At 43.9% G+C, this 20358-nt stretch overlaps 1 protein-coding gene across 2 annotated transcripts in view; it reads right to left on the reverse strand.

The window, feature by feature from the left end:
- The window catches only part of slc25a42 (solute carrier family 25 member 42), a 56674-nt gene that overhangs the window by 20231 nt on the left and 16085 nt on the right, over positions 1–20358 (reverse strand). For both annotated transcript variants that reach the window (XM_080212689.1, XM_080212690.1), the window contains exons 2-4: positions 17568–17659; positions 12472–12583; positions 11615–11640 (exon numbers count right to left, since the gene is read on the reverse strand). In XM_080212689.1, coding sequence (XP_080068815.1) covers positions 11615–11640; positions 12472–12583; positions 17568–17612 — 183 coding nt within the window. In that variant the 5' untranslated portion in view covers positions 17613–17659. The remainder of the gene's footprint in view (positions 1–11614; positions 11641–12471; positions 12584–17567; positions 17660–20358) is intronic.

The following is a 20358-nucleotide window of genomic DNA, read 5'->3' on the forward strand; positions in this document are numbered from 1 at the left end:
GACAAGTGTGCATTTATAGTGCTTCTGCGCACCTTCTCAGAACACAAAGTGCTGCAAAGACAAATTATTTCTGAAGTATAGTCATTGTTTGGTAAACAAACGCAGACCCAATTTGCACACAGCAAGCTCCCACAAATAACAAAGCAACAACCAAGTAGTTCTTCGTTGGTGTTTTGCTGGAGGATGGAATGTTAGCCAATGCACTGGACAGACCCATTCAAATGCTGTTTTGACAGTTCCAATGTCTAGTGCAATGCAACCACCTTATAATGTTGAAACTAAGTTATGGATTTTGCTCCCTTCCTCCCTCTCTCCTTAACAATGCTTCTTAATTCTACTCCTTTGAACAAGATTTTGGTCACCTGCCCAAATATCTCATGGTTCAGTATTAAATTCTGTTTGATAATGCCTCTGTGAAGTGCCTTGAATAGCTTTTGTATGAAGTTGCTACTTAAAGGCAAGTTATTACCACATTGACGTCAGTTCCAATACTTGTCAGTTGCAAGTCTCAAACTCAACCAAACACACCAGTGAAATGTTGAGTGGGGTGCACTGTACATTTACAATTGGATTCATATAGAATCTAGGTGCTAGCAGCATTTCTTAAGACTTTTCACCCCTGCCATAGCACTGGTTCACCTTGCCCATCATTCCCCCAGTGAGATCGCTGAAGATGTAAGGTCACTTTTCCCATTAATAGCTAAAATCACTGGCATAATTTGTGATGTAAAACAAACTACAAACAGTAGCCTCTGGATTATTTGACAGAACATAGAACATAGAACATTACAGCGCAGAACAGGCCCTTCGGCCCACGATGTTGCGCCGACCAGTTACAAAACAATGACCCACTAACCTAAACCAATCCCTTTTCGTCCATAAACCTATCCACGGATCTCTTAAACGCCCCCAAACTAGGCGCATTTACAACTGCAGCAGGCAGGGCATTCCAATCCCTCACCACCCTCTGGGTAAAGAACCTACCCCTGACATCCGTCCTATAACTACCACCCCTTAATTTAAAGCCATGCCCCCTCGTGCTAGATTTCTCCATCAGAGGAAAAAGGCTATTACTATCCACCCTATCTAAACCTCTAATCATCTTATATGTTTCAATAAGATCCCCTCTTGGCCGCCTTCTTTCCAGCGAAAACAACCCCAAATCCCTCAGCCTCTCCTCATAGGACCTCCCCTCCATACCAGGCAACATCCTGGTAAACCTCCTCTGCACCCTCTCCAAAGCCTCCACATCCTTCCTGTAATGTGAGGACCAGAACTGCACACAGTACTCCAAGTGCGGCCGCACCAGAGTTGTGTACAGTTGCAACATGACGCTGCGACTCCTAAATTCAATCCCTCTACCAATAAACGCCAAGACACCGTATGCCTTCTTAACAACCTTATCTACTTGACTCCCAACTTTCAGGGATCTATGTACACATACACCTAGATCCCTCTGCTCATCCACACTATTCAAAGTCCTCCCGTTAGCCCTATACTCGACACATCTGTTATTCCTACCAAAGTGAATTACCTCACACTTCTCCGCATTAAACTCCATCCGCCACCTCTCGGCCCAGCTCTGCAACCTAAGTCTTCCTGCAAACTATGACACCCTTCATCACTATCTACCACACCTCCGACTTTGGTGTCATCAGCAAACTTACTAATCCAGATCATTAATAAAAATTACAAACAGCAGTGGCCCCAAAACAGATCCCTGAGGCACACCACTCGAAACCGAACTCCATGATGAATATTTACCATCAACCACCACCCTCTGTCTCCTATCCGCTAGCCAATTCCTGATCCAATTCCCTAGATCACCCCCAATCCCATACATCTGCATTTTCTGCAGAAGCCTACCATGGTGAACCTTATCAAACGCCTTACTAAAATCCATATACACCACGTCCACTGCCTTACCCCCATCCACCTCTTTGGTCACTTTCTCAAAAAACTCAATAAGGTTAGTAAGGCACGACCTACCCGCCACAAAACCATGCTGACTATCTCCAATCAGTTCTTTACTCTCCAAATAACTATAAATCCTATCCCGAATAATTTTTTCTAAAACCTTGCCCACAACAGAAGTGAGACTCACCGGTCTATAATTCCCGGGGAAGTCTCTGTTCCCCTTCCTAAACAATGGGACAACATTCGCTAACCTCCAATCTTCCGGTACTATACCAGAGGCCAACGACGACCTGAAGATCAGAGCCAGAGGCTCTGCAATCACTTCTCTTGCCTCCCAGAGAATCCTGGGGTAAATCCCATCCGGACCAGGGGACTTATCTATTTTCAGACCCTCCAGAATATCTAGCACATCCTCCTTATCAACTGCAACACTGTCAATTCTACTCCCCTGCAATCCAGTGTCCTCCTCAGCTATATCCATGTCCCCTTGTGTGAATACCGAAGAGAAATATTGGTTCAATGCCTCTCCAATCTCCTCCGGTTCCACACATAACTTCCCTCTGCTGTCTATAACTGGCCCTAATCTTGCCCTAACCAACCTTCTGTTCTTAACATACCTATAGAACGCCTTAGGATTCTCCTTAATCCTATCAGCCAAAGACTTCTCATGTCCTCTTTTAGCCCTTCTTAGCTCACTCTTCAACTCACTCCTAGCCAATCTAAAGTCTTCTAGTGCACTACCCGAGCCCTCACGTCTCATCCGAACATAAGCCTCCTTTTTCCTCTTAACCAACGAAAAAACTTTTTTGGTGCACCACGGTTCCCTAGCCCTACCAATTCCTCCTTGCCTGACAGGGACATACCTATCACGGACTCGCAGTAGCTGCTCCTTGAAAAAACTCCGCATTTCAGACGTTCCCAGTCCCTGTAATCTCCTAGTCCAACCTATGCTTCCTAATTCTCTCCTAATAGCCTCATAATTACCCTTCCCCCAGCTAAAACCACTAGCCCAAGGTTCATTCCTATCCCTTTCCATCACTAAGGTGAACGTAACCGAATTGTGGTCACTATCACCAAAATGCACACCAACTTCCAAGTCTAGCACCTGGTCTGGCTCATTTCCCAGCACCAAATCCAATATAGCCTCACCTCTAGTTGGCCTATCTACATACTGAGTTAAAAAACCTTCCTGCACGCTTTGTACAAAAACTGACCCCTCTAACGAGCTAGAGCTATAACAATTCCAATCAATATTAGAAAAGTTAAAATCCCCCATAACAATTACCCTATTACTTTCACTCCTAACCAGGATCGTCTCCGCAATCCTTTCCTCAACCTCTCTAGAACTTTTAGGAGGTCTATAAAAGACTCCCAACAGGGTGACCTCTCCTCTCCTATTTCTAATCTCCGCCCATACTACCTCAACAGACAAGTCCTCATCAAACTTCCTCTCTGACACTGTGATACAATCCCTGACCAATAAAGCTACCCCTCCCCCCCCTCCTACCTCCTTCTCTACTCCGACTAAAACATTTGAACCCCGGGACCTGCAGCAACCATTCCTGCCCCTGCTCTATCCATGTCTCTGAAATGGCCACAACATCGAAGTCCCAGGTACTGATCCACGCTGCAAGTTCATCCACTTTATTGCGAATACTCCTCGCATTAAAGTATACGCATTTCAAACCCTGCTCCACCCCACCCCTGCGATGCTGTGCATTGCAGTCCCCATCTATGCCCCCCTCACTTTCAACCCCTCTACTCAGGATCCCACCCCCCCTCCGAATTAGTTTAAACCTAACTGGATAGCCTTAGCAAATTTACCCCCCAGGATATTGGTCCCCCTCTGATTCAGGTGCAGACCATCCCTCATATAGAGGTCCCACCTTCCCCAGAATGAGCCCCAATTGCTCAAGTACCTGAACCCCTCCCTCCTGCACCCCTCCCTCCTGCACCAACCCCTCAGCCACGAGTTCAAACTTTCCCTCTCTCTATTCCTCTCTAAACTATCCCGTGGCACAGGCAAGAGTCCGGAGATAACCACTCTATCAGACTTGGCCTTTAGCTTCCACCCCAACTCCATAAATCTCTGCTTAATATCCCCTTCCCTTAACCTCCCTATGTCATGTGTCCCCACATGAACTATAACTTGGGGTTGTTCTCCCTCTCCCCTAAGAGTCCTGAATACCCTTTCCGATACATCCCGGACCCTAGCCCCTGGTAGGCAACACACCAGCCCTGAGTCCCTACCTTTACTTCCAACTCTCTTATCTGTCCCTTTAACTGTGGAGTCCCCAATCACGAGGCCCAATCTTTTACAGCCCCTAACCACCTGAGCTTTCACACTAGGCTCTCCCCCAGCAGCCTGCTCCCTTTGGCTATCCCCAGTTGATTCCTCCTCAACTGTAGCCTCCAGGACCGAAAACCTATTTTGGAGGGGAACAGCCCCAGGGGATTGTCCCCCCACCTGCTTCTTTCCCCTCTTCCTGGCAGTGACCCAAGACTGATTTCTAGGAGTGACAATCTCCTTATAACTCCTATCAATGTCCACCTCTGCCTCCCGAATTATGCGGAGTTCCTCTAACTCCACCTCCAGCTCCTTTACATGCTCCTCCAGAAGCTGCAATCTAACACACTTCCTACAAGTAAAATCACCTGTTGCAGATAATGACTCAAATTCAGCATGGAAATGTACACCATGGAAAGAGGCCATTCAGCCCACCATGCCTGTGCTGATTCTACAGAAGAGCTATCCAATTAGTCCCACTCCTTCTGCACTTTCCTCATAACTTTAATTCATTCACGGGATGTGAGCGCCGCTGGCCAGGCCAGCAATTGTTGCCCACTCCTGAGGGCATTTACAAGTCAACCACACTGCTGTGGATCTGGAGTTACAAGTAGGCCAGACCGGGCAAGGGCAGCAGATTTCCTTCCCTAAAGTACATTCATGAACCAGATGGGTTTTTACGACAATTGACAATGGTCACGTGGTCACCATTAGACTTCCACTCCCACGTTTTTATTGGATTCAAATTTCAACACCTGCCATCTGGATCCCTAGAGCATTATGCTGGATCTCTGGATTTCTAATCCAGTGACAATACTGCTACGCCACTGCCTCCCCCTTAACCCTGCAGGTATTTGTTTTTCCAAGTAGCTACCCAATTCCTTTTGGAAACTGCTAATGAATTTGCTTCCATCACCCTTTCAAGCAACACATTCTAGGTGATACTCATTGCATAAAAAGAAATTTCTATCTCACATCAGGCTGGTTTACCACTTATCTTAAAATCTGCATTCTCTTCATCAACTCTTTTCCCAATGAAGACAATTTCTCCTCATCTGCTCTCATGAAAACTCTTTGGAGTTTGAATTTGTCCACCAAATCTTCCCTTAGCCTGCTCTGTTATGAGAACAATCCCAGCTTCACTGTTCTCCCCGACCCCTAGTAAAACTCCTCTGCATCCTCCCAAGACTTTGACATCCTTCATAAGGTGCAGTGACCAAAATGGGACACAATTCTTCAGCTGAGAGACGACAGGTGATTTATATCACTCAGTCTTTTCACAAGAGACACTGTTCGATTATCTCTCAATGTGGAAATAGAGTCAGAGGTTTACAGCATGGAAACAGGCCCTTTGTTCCAATTTGTCCATGCCGCTCTTTTTTTTAAACTGGTAAGCTAATCCCAATTGGGCACATTTGGTCCATATCCATCTTATCATGTAGCTATCTAAATGATTTTAAAAGACAACATTGCATCCGCCTCTACTACTACCTCTGGCAGCTTGTTCCAAATACTCACCACCTTGTGTGTGAAAAAATTGCCCTTCTGGACACTTTTGTATCTCTGCCCTCTCAGCTTAAACCTACGCCCTCTAGTTTTAGACCCCCCTACCTTTGGGAAAAGATATTGACTTTCAAGGTGATCTACGCTCATTATTTTTACAGACCTCTATAAGATCACCCCTCAGCCTCCTACGCTCCAGAGAAAAAAGTCCCAATCTATCCAGCCTCTCTTTATAACCCAAGCCATCAAGTCCCAGTAGCATCCTGGTAAATCTTTTCTGCACTCTTTTTAATTTAATAATATCCTTTCTATAATATGGTAAGTGTGGCCTTACCAAGGTCTTGTACAACTTCAACAAGCTGTTCCAACTCCTTTATTCAATGTTCTGACCGGTGAAACTAAGCATGCTGAATGTCTTCTTCACCATTCTGTCCACCTGTGACTCCACTTTCAAGGAGCTATGAATATGTACTCCTAGATCTCTGTTCTGCAACTCTCCCCAGTACCCTACCATTAACTGAGTAAGTCCTGTGTGGCCAAATGGGCCATCTAAAATGACGATTTGTAAAGCACTCTGGGGCAGTTGGCAAGAACTAAACCTACAGGCTGCAGTTTAAAGACAGAGACAAACAGGCTGCAATCCTGACGAGTGAATAAACAGGATATGGGTCATCTCCAGGATAAAAGGGACTTTATGGTCACACTGGGTTGTTTACCAGACATAGGGCACTGTGAACCCTTATTTAGGAAGGAGGTATGTGACTTAGGTACCTACAGACATGGCCATTGGGGACACAACCAGAGACTGGTGGTAGCAACTGACCGGACTCTTATCGATCAGGGGGATCAAGTCCTGATCAATTGATTGGCAACGGCCAAAAGGGGCATGAAACCCAACGAGGTATAAAGAGTGCTGCGCAATCAGGAATCTCTCTCTGACCCCACGAACGAGTTACAACAATGGTGACCATCGCCAGTGGTGACCAGCACAAGGACAGCCACCACACCTGAGAAGGAAGGAAGGCCAGAGCCAGAGTGCCAGACCAGGCCAGACCAAAGGACCAAATTACGCAGACAACTACTAAGACTAGTGCACAAATAAAGGCCAATTTCTGCTTGGGTACTTGCCAGTCGTGCAAAGTCAAGGTCCTGTAGTGGACTTGAACTTTAGAATTTTCCTGTAAGATAACTTATTGTCGGATGGGTGGGTGATTATTGATTGTGTGGGTTTAAATAAATATTGGTTGTACTCATAAGACATCTACTCATAGTTATTTGTCCACTGTATAAGGGTTACAACAGACTGTGTGGCAGGCAACACCTGCCCTGGTTCAATCAAAATGCATCACCTCACATTTATCTAAATTAAACTCCATCAGCCATTCATCAGCCCACTAGCCCAATTGATTAAGATCCTGTTGCAACTGGAGATAACTTTCTTCACTGTTCACTATGTCACCAATCTTGATGTCATCTGAAAACTTAATAACCATGCCTCCTATATTGTCATCCAAATCATTAATAGAAATGACACCTAACAGTGGACCAGCACTGATCCCTGAGGCACACTGCTGGCCACAGACCTTCAGTTTGAAAAACAACCCACTACAACCACCCTTTGACTTCTGTCAAGAAGCAAATTTTGTATCCATTTAGATACCTCACCCTGGATCCCGTGAGATTTAATCTTATGCAACAACCTATCATGCGGTACCTCGTCAAAGGCCTTGCTAAAGTCCATGTAGATATCAACTGCACTGCCCTCACCTACCTTCTTGGTTACCCCTTCAAAAAACTCAATCAAATGAGAAGTAAAATAAATGAGGCTGCAAACACTCAAAACTACCTTGCTGAACACAGCACCCTCAACCACTTCCCTAACTCCAATTCCAACTCCCAATCAAATGTTCAAACATGAAGGAAGCCTTTCTAGATAGTACGAGTAAGAGCTGTGGATGGATCCCACTGATTCCTATTCACTTACTGACAGCGGTATGTGATATCCAGGTATTCCGCCTCTACAGATACTAGCTATCCTGCTAACCATTTCTAGCATTTTCTGTACATATTTCAGGTCGACAGTATTTTGCTTTTTTTTTTAATTGCTTGTTATTTTGATGTGGTCTTGATCTTCTGGTAAATTTTCATCCCCTCCTCTAGCAGATTAATGCTCCCCAACCAAGAATATTAACAAGCCAAGGCAAAGTGCAGATGTCTGTGATCTCCTGTGTTTGGGTTGGAGGCAGTTAGTCACTGGGAAGTGAACAAAATTTGTACCCAACAGGCAGCAAAGTATATGAATTACTATGCGGGCCAGAATTAGAATAGCACGTTCAGTTTTAGGAACCATACTTTAGGAAGGATGCTGAAGCCATGGAGAGGGTGAAGAAGGAATTCACCACTATGATACCAGGGGCCGGAGTCATAACATCTAATAAAGCTATTCAAAATTTAGGTGAAGGGTCAAGGAAAATTATCTCGATTATTTCGAGAGGGGTACCATGAGGATACCAATTTAGATTTATCAAGAGGACGAGGACAGAAATTAAGGATTTATTTTATGCAGAGAGTTTGTTGAGCATGAAAATCCAAAGTGATGACGCAGAGTGGAAATGGAGTAAAGGGAAAGGAGGCTTCTGGCTGAATTCTGTGCAAGTTAAAAATAAAAAACCAAAAATAATCTCAGGCAAAAACAGGGTAACGTCGGTGCTGTAGTACATCAGGTGTGGAGTTTTGATAACATGTTCCATGAAAATATCAGCTTATGTTCCAGCAGTAATTTAACACCTGAACTCTTAACTCATCTCTGCATTTCTCACTCTTCACTACTTAACATAGACACTAATAAGCAAGTTCTCCTTGAAATCAAATGAAACTCCATGAAATTAACAGGAGGGTGTGTTGATTCACAGGCAATAATTTATTTTCTGTTGGACAGTTCTCCAAATAAAGAAGTGCAATGGAATTTCTTCCCTTAAATTAAGATTGAACAGACTGGGGTCTTTTCTCTAGAAAGAGAGGGAGGGGCTGAGGGGCAACATGACAGAGGACTTTGAAATTAAAAGCTCCCATAGGGCAAAATTCTAAAATGTTGCCATTTCTGAGGGAGTCCAAAACTAGGGCTCATAAATCATAGAATTCTACAGTGCAGAAAGAGGTCATTTGGCCCATCAAGTCTGCACTGACCACAATCCCACTCAGGCCCTATCCCCATAATCCCATACATTTACCCTAGCTAGTCCCCCTGACACTAAGAGGTAACGTAGCATGGCCAGTCCACCTAACCTGCACATCTTTGGACTGTGGGAGTAGACCGGAGCACCCGGAGGAAACCCACACAGGGAGATTGTCTGTAGAGTTTGCACAGTGACCTGAGCGAAGAACTGAACCTGGGTCCCTGGCGCTGTGAGGCAGCAGTATTAACCACTGTGCACCATGTTGCATGGTGTATAAAATACAAGATGGTCACTAAAACACAAGATAGTCACAAATGAATTCAATAGGGAATTCAGGAAAAACTTCTTTGCCCAGCGAATGGTGAGAATGTGGAACTCGCTACCATAAGGAGTAGTTGGGAGTGAATAGCACAAATATATTTAAGGGGAAGCTAGATGAGGGCATTTGCAAGAAATGAACAGGAGGATGTTGATAGGACGAGATGGGAAAGTGTGAACAGGCTTGCGTGAAGCAGAAATGCTAGCACAGATCAGTTGGGTTTAATGGTTTGTTTTTTTTTAAGCTTTCAAACAAGAATTTATTTTACAATTGTTAGTACAGAAAAATCTGCCAAGCAGAACCCATTGCATAATTTCAATGCTGAGCGAGCGCTAGATAAACAGTTGTATTCAGGAACTGGGGGCCAGAGTTTATCTCAGTGGAAATGGATTGGTTTTGACTAAGTTAAAATCAGACCTTAGATCTTTGCAGAGTTTGTGATCCAAAGAACATCTCTACTGCATTGCAAATTAAAAAAAAAATTAATAGATAGAAAGCCAAGTTTTGGTGCTTTAAAAATCTATGTAGTTAATTCCAGGAGATGCCCCATCACTCGCCACCAACCATCACAGCTTACAGCTCAGATGGCAACTAGTTGGTCCTTCACACCTGTGCAAGCGCTTTAAAAGCGCTGTTCAATTAAACCACACATTCCAGCTTTCTCTCATTGACTTGCAAATGAATCCTCTTCAAACACTGAATGAAAGCAAATTACTGCGGATGCTGGAGTCTAAAACAAAAACAGAAAATGCTGGAAAATCTCAGCAGGTCTGACAGCAAGGGGATTTTCACATTGCTTAATGTAAGCCTACTTGTGACAATAATAACTAAATCTGTGGAAAGAGAACAGAGCTAACGTTGAGCCTGGATGACTCTTGGTTAAAGTCATCTTACAAAGAATCGTCCAGACTCAAGGCATTAGCTCTGTTCTCCCTTCACAGAAACTGTCAGAACATTGAATGAAAACGTCTTCTTGGAATTTGCTTATTTCAAAACTCCATTTTCCCAAACTTTAGTAAGTGGGATATTCATCAGAAATAGATAAATATACCGCTCAGGAACAGGCTATTTCCACCCCATACATGCCAGCTACACTGCTTCACACAAGATAAACTGGGTGAAAAACAGAAGTTTACATTCACTCTTGAACTAAGCTACAGAGTTCCCTCCATTAGCAGTGGAAAGATACAGCAGCATATTATACATTCATGCGCAGTGCACAAAAAAAACTTGCATTTATATACAGTGCCTTGGAGGGCCTCAGGAAAACCCAGAGTACTTTACAGAAGTAAAAAAATGTTCTTAAAATGTAACCACTGAAAGTTTAAACATCATGGGGGTGATTTTCCCATTCCGCTGTGCTGCTTTTGTAGCAGAGTGAGCCAGGAGAATCGAGCGGAGGCTGTTTCATGCACTCCCCCAGTGGGTGCCACAGTCCCATGGGTCTCCCAGCGCCAGATTGCCAGCGTGGTCAGCTCCGTGCCAGAAATCGGCGTAGAGCAGCCTAATGTATTCACAATCTAATTTAAATATGATTAGTGGACCCAGGACACAAATCTCCAGGCCCATTAGTCCCCCCCGGCCAGTTCTGGTTCACTCCAGCACAGTTTAGTTTACCTCCCCTCTTGCAGGGAGCTGGCAGCTAGCCCCACTGGAGTGAACGGGGGAGCCATCAAGGTCCAAAAGAGGGTTGGCCAGCCTGAGTCAACTCTCTGCCACAGGGGCAAATTGCCAATGCCCTGGGGGTGTCTTGGTGCTGGCCACAAGGCATAAGGCGGTGCCAAGGGGACAATCTGTGGGGGTGGGGGATCCTGCTGCCCCTCTGCACTTTGAGCTAAGTAGTCATGATATGGGTATGCCGGCGTTGGACTGGCGTAAACACAGTAAAAAGTCTGACAACACCAGGTTTTAGTCCAACCGATTTATTTGCTATTATCAAATAAATCGGTTGGACTAAAACCTGGTGTTGTCAGACTTTTTACTTTGAGCTAAGTGACAGGGGTGGGACGGGGAGGAGGGGGTGAGATTTAAACTAGTCTTTCTGTGCAAAGACTTCCCAACATCAGTCATGAATTGCCTGGTTCTAATTTAAAAGGTCACGTTCCCTCATCTCTGAAACCATTTTGACAAATCTCCTTCACACCATCTCCAAGGCCATGACATCCTTTCTAAAATATGAAGTTCAGAAATGGACATAATGCTCCAGCTGCGATCTAACCAAAGATTTATGGTTCTATTAACTTAAATTCAACCTCAGGTATATTCACAAGACACTGCTCACACTAGATATAAGGAAAAATCACTGTATTTTGTACATGAATGGAATGTATAATGTATCGTTCTGCCAATAAAGGTGGTGTATGGTGTATACCTTTAAGACTACATGGTCTAAAGGGAAAAATAAATCCTCACCTTGGCCGAGAACCCTCTTGAAGATACTGTGGATAGGAGGAAGAAGAAAGTAACAATTAGACTTGACAGTGTTACAACAGACATTCCATCAACACCTATACAGAGGCTTGCATTAGGATGAATGCTGGTATCAAACACTAATAAGTCAGGTACAACATAAGGAAATCTCCCTCTAATCTTGACCCAAAAGTACCTCCACCCACTTTCATTAACTCAGCACATCTTGCCTCAGGCCAAGTAGCTTTAATTTCTTCTCTCTCCATTCCCCACATCAGGAGACTTAACAGTTGGGTTGAGGTAGCCGGTTCTGTGCTGAATTATGGGTGAGTTTTGTAAACTTACATTGTGAAGGAAGCAGATTGAATTCCCAAATTGATGGGGAGGAATGACAGGAAATGGGGACGAGACACAAGTACATTCAAGTCAAATGAGGGTGAGGGGCGTGTGGCGAGGGGCAGTTTGAAAGGAGATGGGGTTTAAAAAAAAAGACAAATAGAAAATTTACAAACTGGCTGTGAACCCAGGGTTCTGGGCCAGTAAAGTGGGAACTCTGGGTGATTCTCCCCCTTCACCCTAGCCCTGGTGCCAAACACAGTGATCACTGGTCTACTTAGTGTAAGGATGAAGTGTCTGTATGATACACATCAGGCATTAACTTTACCCACAACTTTGAGGCTCAAGTCTCTAGTGTATTCTACAAACCAGGTTCTAATCTGTCCATCACTACAACATATGTGTGAGTTCCACTGAACAGAGAACACATGAGTTTTTACCAAGACATTCTCCATCATATAAATTAAACATGCAGAACACATCCAGTATAAACAGTGACTTCCATTGTAGCCACCACCTCCTACCTTGAAATATTATTTTGGTTCTATCCAGTGGTGCCACCGTTGTCTTCGCAACAGCTCCAGCAATCGCCCCCGAGATGAGGGAATTAATGATTTGTTGCTTCCCTCTCGTATTCTGGAAAGTCAGAACAAAACACGCATCAAACCAGAGTGGTAATACCTTAACTTCCATTGCATAAGTTTGTGAATTTTTCAGTTCTACAGGGTGTTGGGATTTGGGAAGAAAAAGAGTTTCCAATTCAGGCATCAAGTGCAGATCATGGGTTAAAGTAAAATTCCCTTTACACTGTTCCCATCAAACATTCCCAGGACAGGTACAGCATGGCGTTAGATACAGAGAAAAGCTCCGTCTAAACTAACTAGGGTTTATTTTCCCATTGCTTGGCATTTTTAAAAAGGCAATCCATATGGTGAAGGTACTCCTGTTAAGGTTCGAGTGCCAAGATTTTGACCCAGTGATGAAGGAGGACTGAAAATATCAGAATGGTGACTTGGAGGTGAATGTGGAGATATTGATGTTCCCATGTGTCTGCTGCCTTTGTCTCCTCGGTAGCGGAGACTGCAGGTTTAGAAGGTCCTGTCAATGGAAGCTTGGAAAATTGTTGCAGTGCATCTTGTAGATGGTGCACATGCAGCCACAATGCATCAGTGGAAAAGCAAAACGAATCAGCAATTCGCTAATCGTGGTTAAGGCAGCAAACATAGAGCCTTCAGGATAAAACTGAAAAAAAGCTAGCAAACACCAACAATAATAAAGCACGTGGCTGTAGATACGACAGAACCTTAGTGTGAGTGCAAGTACGTGTATGGGGCGGGGGGCAGGGGTGCGCACGCGCACCAGGGAGCATGAGAAGGGCATTATAGATAACTCCAAGAAAAATAGGAGGATTTCAACTTTCCTAACATTGACAGGGAGAGCCAGAGTATTAGAGGTTTGGATGGAGAGAAATTTGTTTCAGGAGGAATTTCTCATTCAGTATGTGGATGGCCCGACTAGAGGGTGGGCAAAACCTGACCTCCTCTTGAGAAATAAGGAAGGACAGGTGACAGAAGTGTTTGTGAGGGACCACTTTGAGGCCAGTGACCATAATTCCATTAGTTTTAAAGATAGCTAAGGAGAATGATAGGTCTGGCCCAAAAGTTAAAATTCTAAATTGGAGCAAGGCCAATTTTGATGGTATCAGACAGGAACTGTCAAAAGCTAACTGGGGAGTCAGTTGGCAAGAGCGGTGTCTGGTAAGTGGGAGGCTTTCAAAAATGTATTAACAGGGTTCAAGGTAAGCACATTCCTTTTAAGAGTGAAGAGCAAGGCTGGTAGAAGTAGGGAACCCTGGATGACTTGGGATATTGATGCCCTGGTCAAGAAGAAGGAGGCACATGATGTGCATAGACAGCTGGGATCGGGGGGGGGGGGGTCCTAAATAAATTTAGTTTATTCAATATTTCTGTTATATTCAGTGATTTATTTTATTTTGCAAGCTGTTCCAACTAGATATGTACAGTTCTGCAAATGTACGTTATGGTATTTCCCCTTTGTGCCAGTTTTAAAGAAGTCATACTGGTTTTTCTCTCTTCACAGATGCTGCCAAACCTGAATGTCGCCAGCACTTCTGGTTTTTATTCTAGCTCGCACATTGTTTTTTTCAGGCATGAAACGTCCAAAAGAACCTAACTCTGGCTTTAACATATGTTCCGATAGGAATCAATCACTCACTTTGCGTTTTCCTTTGCAATTTTCAGAAGCAGCCACAACTTTATGTGAGGACTTAAGGCAGCACAGCAATATGATAATGACCAGTTATTTTGGGCCCTTGAGGGATATACAGTAGAGTTCCTACTCTTCACAGTTGCTATGCAACAATGAGGCAGAGACCAGCCGCTAAAAACAAATGTTCCTTGGTGGTAGGATTGTCTATAAAGAACCTCTTCGAATACACAGTCAGTTACAATTGTGCCAGTGTTAAATCTAAGGTAAATGCTTTCAGAATTTGAAATGTTAACAGGGAAAAGCAAACTTATTTACTGTTTAAAGCAAAAGTTTATTGATCAATTACAAATAAGACTTACATTAATACTGCAAGGAAGTTAGTTACTGTGAAATTTCCCAGGGGAGTTAATTCTTGGAAAAGTTTGTTACTTGCTTTTCAAAATCAAATATTCCAAATTGCAATATTCTGAAAACATATAAAATGGCTTCTAGTCTGACTGGAGTCATATCAAATACAGGAAGGGAATAAATTCTAATAACAGATGCAACATAATGGATGAATACAGTGTTACCACCAGATTTATTTAACATAGTGAAATCAACACCCTCCTTCTTCATCAGGTACCATGTCCTAGGAATACATTGGTGACCATGGATTTTCATTGCAATGGTCCATGGTTATGCTTGGCAAAGTACTGCAGTGGTTTGCCATTGCTTTCTGCAGTGTGACTGACCAGGAAACTCTCCTGCTGTTATCACTCACCATCAGCGATTTCATCCGCTGATAATAGACCAGTTTGGCCATATTATGAATGCACCTTCTGGTGCCATCAAGACCTGACGTGGTACTTGAACCCAAAGCTTCTGGCCCAAATATAGGCACACTAACACACTGCCATGAAAAAAAAAAGCATGTTACTTTCTTTGTCTCCCATTTACTAAATTCCTTTTCTAAAAGGAATGTTGCCGTTCAGGGCTATTTTTGTTTGGTTGCCCTTTTAATGCTCTCCTATTTGTTCATTAAATTGCTTATTCCTGATTTGAGAGCATTGACGAGTGTCAGAAAAGTATTTCACCGTGGAGACAATTGCAGGCAAAGCAAATTCAGTCCTCATCCAGTGGTTGATTTTTCTCTCCCTTGCTCACTGAAGCCCAAAATATCATCCCAAATTATCAGCTGTCTTTGTACAGATTATGGAATCTGACCCGTGTAGCAGTATGTTAATTGTATGATTAACACAAATTTCTCCACTCAATACATGCACAATAGTCACTGTCAAATCTGTATCTCCCAGTACTGCACCCATGTTATACAGCACTAACCTGTACCCATTACTAAGGTACCCAAGTGTTACAGTGACAGAGCTATACCGAATTCAACTGAAGCATACCTACTACATAGAACATAGAACATTACAGCGCAGAACAGGCCCTTCGGCCCACGATGTTGCGCTGACCAGTTAAAAAGCAATGACCCTCTAACCTAAACCAATCCCTTTCCATCCATAAACCTATCCACGGATCTCTTAAACGCCCCCAAACTAGGCGCATTTACAACTGTAGCAGACAGGGCATTCCAATCCCTCACCACCCTCTGGGTAAAGAACCTACCTCTGACATCCGTCCTATAACTACCACCCCTTAATTTAAAGCTATGCCCCCTCGCGCTAGCTTTCTCCAACTGAGGAAAAAGGCTATCACTGTCCACCCTATCTAAACCTCTAATCATCTTATATGTTTCAATAAGGTCCCCTCTTAGCCGCCTTCTTTCTAACGAAAACAACCTCAAATCCCTCAGTCTCTCCTCATAGGACCTCCCCTCCATACCAGGCAACATCCTGGTAAACCTCTTCTGCACCCTCTCCAAAGCCTCCACATCCTTCCTATAATGTGGGGACCAGAACTGCACACAATACTCCAAGTGCGGCCGCACCAGAGTTTTGTACATGCTTCTCCGATAAATAGAGTCATAGGATGTTTACAGCATGGAAACAGGTCCTTTTGCCTAACTTATCCAAGCTGCCCCGCTTTTAACCACCAAGCTAATCCCAATTGCCCACATTTGACCTATATCCCTCTATACTCATCTTACCCATGCAACTGTGTAAATGCTTTTTAAAAGACAAAATTGTACCTGCCTCCACTACTGCCTCTGGCAGCTCATTCCAGATGATCACCACATTGTGTGTGAAACAGTTGCTCCTCTAGACCCTTTTGTATCCCTCCCCTCTAACTTTAGAGTCTGCTACCTTTGTGGCAAGATGTTGACTATCTAACTGATCTATGCCCCTCATTATTTTATAGAACTTTGGCACCCCTAAGCCTCCTACGCTTCAGGGAAAAAAGTCCCAGTCTATCCAGCCTCTTCTTATAACTCAAACCATCAAGTCCAGGTAACGTCCTAGTAAATCTTTAATAAGGTGACCAGAACTGTACACAGTATTCCAAGTGTGGCCTTACTAATGTCTTGTACAACTTAAACAACACATCCCAAATCCTGTATTCAATGTGCTGACCAATGAAACCAAGCATGCCAAACACCTTCTTCACCACCCCTGTCCACCTGTGACTCCACTTCCAAGGAACTACGAACCTGTACCCCTAGATCCCTTTATTCTATGACTCTCCCCAATGTCGTACCATTAACTGATTTAATCTACCAAAATGCATCACCTCACATTTATCTAAATTAAACTCCATCTGCCATTCATCGGCCCACTGACCCAATTGACCAAGATCCCTTTGCAATCCTAGATAATCTTTTTCACTGCCATCAATCTTGATGTCATCTGTAAACTTACTAACCATGCCTCTTAAATTCTCATCCAAATCATTAATATAAATAACAAATAACTGTGGACCCAGCACACCTCTGGTCACAGTCCACCACTTTGAAAAACAATCCTCTGTAATCATCCTCCGTCTTTTGTCATCAACGCATTAAGAAATCTCACAACACCAGGTCAAAGTCCAACCAGTTTATTTGATAGTAAATGCACAAGCTTTCGGAAATGCTGTTTCTTCATTTGGACTTTAACCTAGTGTTGTGAGACTTCTTACTACGTTTACCCCAGTCCAACGCCGGCATTTCCACATTCTGTCATCAAGCCAATTTTGTATGCAATTGGTTAAATAGGAATCATACCAAATACCCAAAGTCTAGTAATTCAGTTCTATGCCAGAAACTGTCTGTCTTAGCTATTAGATCATTGGCACATTTTTTTCGTTTGTAGCCTCGTGCGGACATACCAGGCTACAAACCATGGTCATCATTTACCACATGGATATTATCATTTCCATTCTGAGCATCAACATACTAAATATTGGCTTGACAAGGTTATCAGAATCTTCGGTAAGGTCTCGGATCATTCTACTTCACTCTTACCATTACCTGAGTGGGAGTAGTTTCAAGAGATTTCTTCGCAACATTCTCCATATCAATCACCCTCACACATTCAGGGCAGGGTGAGGATCACAGGACTCCTGCAAAACAAAGGATTACCGTTAATGACTCATTGCAGCGCTGACTAAATTCACAGCTCGTGCGCCACATGCAGCTCATCTACACAAAGTGCAACTCGAAGAAAAATATTGTGCAGTGGTGGGTAGAGCAAGCTCACACTGTGTGGCAGTGCTGGAGACAGTGGGCCAGTCAGTGGGGTGGAAGGGATGGACAGACAATTGGTGGAGCAGCCTCATGCTCTAATGTGAAGGTAATGAGCTGATTGGCGACCATGCACTGTTTGTGACCACACCTGGAATCCTTCCTTTTCTTGGTGTTTGTTATTCATTCATTAACCATTCGGCAAACACATGTAAAACCTTTGCTGCGATCTAAACACAATGCGAATCGCGTTGTAAACAGTGGGCATTCTGGCAGGGCACCAGGTCTCTCCTCAATTGTGTGTGGGCTTGTGAAGAAGGAAGTTGGTATTGTGCTGGAGGTTGGCACAGTGATTAAAGCTGAGCTGGGGAAGGAACGCTAGATCACAAAATAAACTATGGGGATGGGAAGATAAATAAATACATATATGTTAATAAAGGTTCTTGCATACATATTTTTTTCTGCTACTTACATTTTCACTGCTAAAAATATTTCCTCATGAGGGCCCACAAACTGACAAAAATGTAACTGTAAATAGTATATAAACACACACATTAGAGACATCATCTATAACTCAGCTGACCACCTTTGGCAAACACAAGCAGCAGCATTCAGATTGGTTTAAAGCCCACTTGAAGAGATGGAACTATAGTCACCAACTGTGATGCACTGCTGAACTACAAGCAAGCCCCCAGCAAGAAAATATCCTCAGCTCTTAAAGCCTTCAGAAACACCACACAAAGAACAGCTCTGCACTGGGCAAAGGACTACTGGCAAGACCTATGCAGTCATAACCAGCTGGCCTCTGACACCAGAAACATCAGAGAAATGTACAATGGCATTAGGAAGGCTTTTGGGCCAACCATCAAAAACACCACTCTCCTCAAGTCTGAATCAGGGGAAACAATCACTGTCCAAATCAAACAAATGAACCACTGGGTGGAGCACTACCTAGAACCGTACTCTAGGGAAAACGGTCACTGATGTCGCGCTCAATGAAGTTCAGCCTCTGCCAGTCATGGACGAGTGCAGAGAACTGCTAACGGAAACAATGCTCAATAACAACACTGATTGTCTATCCAGCAGAAAGGTGCCAGGAAAGGGCAGCATTACTCATCAAATAATCAAGGCTGCCAAACCAGCTGTACTCAAAACTCCATGAACTGCTTTCCACTGCAGGGACGAGGGAGCAGTACCACAGGGCATGCACAATGCCAACATCATCATCCTCTATAAGAACAAGGGTGACTGCACTGACTACAACAACTACCATGGAACGTCCCTGCTTAGCACAGTAGGGAAAGCCATTGTACAAGTCATTCTAAAACATACTTCAGGAACTGGCTGATCGTGTCAACTGGGGCACAATGCTGCTTTCATGCAGAGAGATTCACTATCGACATGTTGTTCACCCTTCGCCAGCTACAGGAGAAATACCATGAAAACGGAAGCCCCTCTACATTACCTTCACAGATTTCGTCAGCAAACTAGCAAAGATCCAATGTCTGTCAAAACTACTAAGCACCACTGTTTAATTCCATAACAACAGTGCCTCATCAGACTCCTTTCCCATCTTGAGTGGCGTGAAACAGGACTATGTCCTTGTACCCACATTATTTAGGATCATTTTCTCATGCATTTAAGTCCTCCGCACAAAATCAGATGGCGGCCTGTTTAACCTTGCCCATGTCAGAGCGAAGGTAAAACTATGGAGAGTCCTCATCAGGGAGCTCCTATGGGACCCACATGAAGAGTGTCTGTAGAGACTTGTCATCAGGTTTAGGGCTGCTTGCAATGAATTTAGCCTAACCATCAGTCTCAAGAAAACAAACATCATGGGATAAGATGTCAGAAACGCTCCATTCCTCCTCACTGGTGATCACAATTTGGAGGTGATCACAATTTGGAAGTGATCCTAGAGTTCAACTACTTGGTCTCACCCACTAACAGCAACCTGTCCCTCAAAGCAGAAATCAACAGGCACATTGGAGTGGTTTGTTGTTATGATCAAGAGGGTGTGGGAAAATGGAGCACTCACATGGAACACAAATGTACGAGTATTTTAAATCTGCGTCCTCTCAGTATCCTGGACTGCAAAGCCTGGACAATGTATGTCAGCCAAGAAACAAACCTCAATACATTCCACCTTTGCTGCCTCCAACGAAACCTTTGCATCAGGTGGCAGGATTACATCTCCAATGGAGAAGTCCTCGAGGTAGCCAATATCACCAGCACATACGCCATACTGAGCCAGCGGCGCTCAAGATGGTTTGTACATATGATCCTTATGGAGGATGGCAGGATTCCAAGGACGCATTATACAGCGAGCTCACCAGCAGTACCAGACCTACTTTGCTGCCCATCCCTTCCCTTCAAAGAGGTTTGCAAATGTGACATGAAGCCCTGTGACATAGACCATAAGGATTGGGAGCAAGTTTCCAGAGACTGCCAAAGCTGGTGGATAGCAGTGAAGATAGGAGTGAAAAGAGGCAAAGAGAAGAGATGCAGCAGCTGACAAGACATGGCACGGCAGAGAGCAAGGCAGGTGCTGCCAAACCAGTGACTCATTTGCGCACAC

This window comes from Carcharhinus amblyrhynchos, chromosome 26 (genome assembly GCF_965287045.1).
Source record: "Carcharhinus amblyrhynchos chromosome 26, sCarAmb.v2.hapA, whole genome shotgun sequence".
In the NCBI taxonomy this organism is placed as follows: domain Eukaryota; kingdom Metazoa; phylum Chordata; class Chondrichthyes; order Carcharhiniformes; family Carcharhinidae; genus Carcharhinus; species Carcharhinus amblyrhynchos.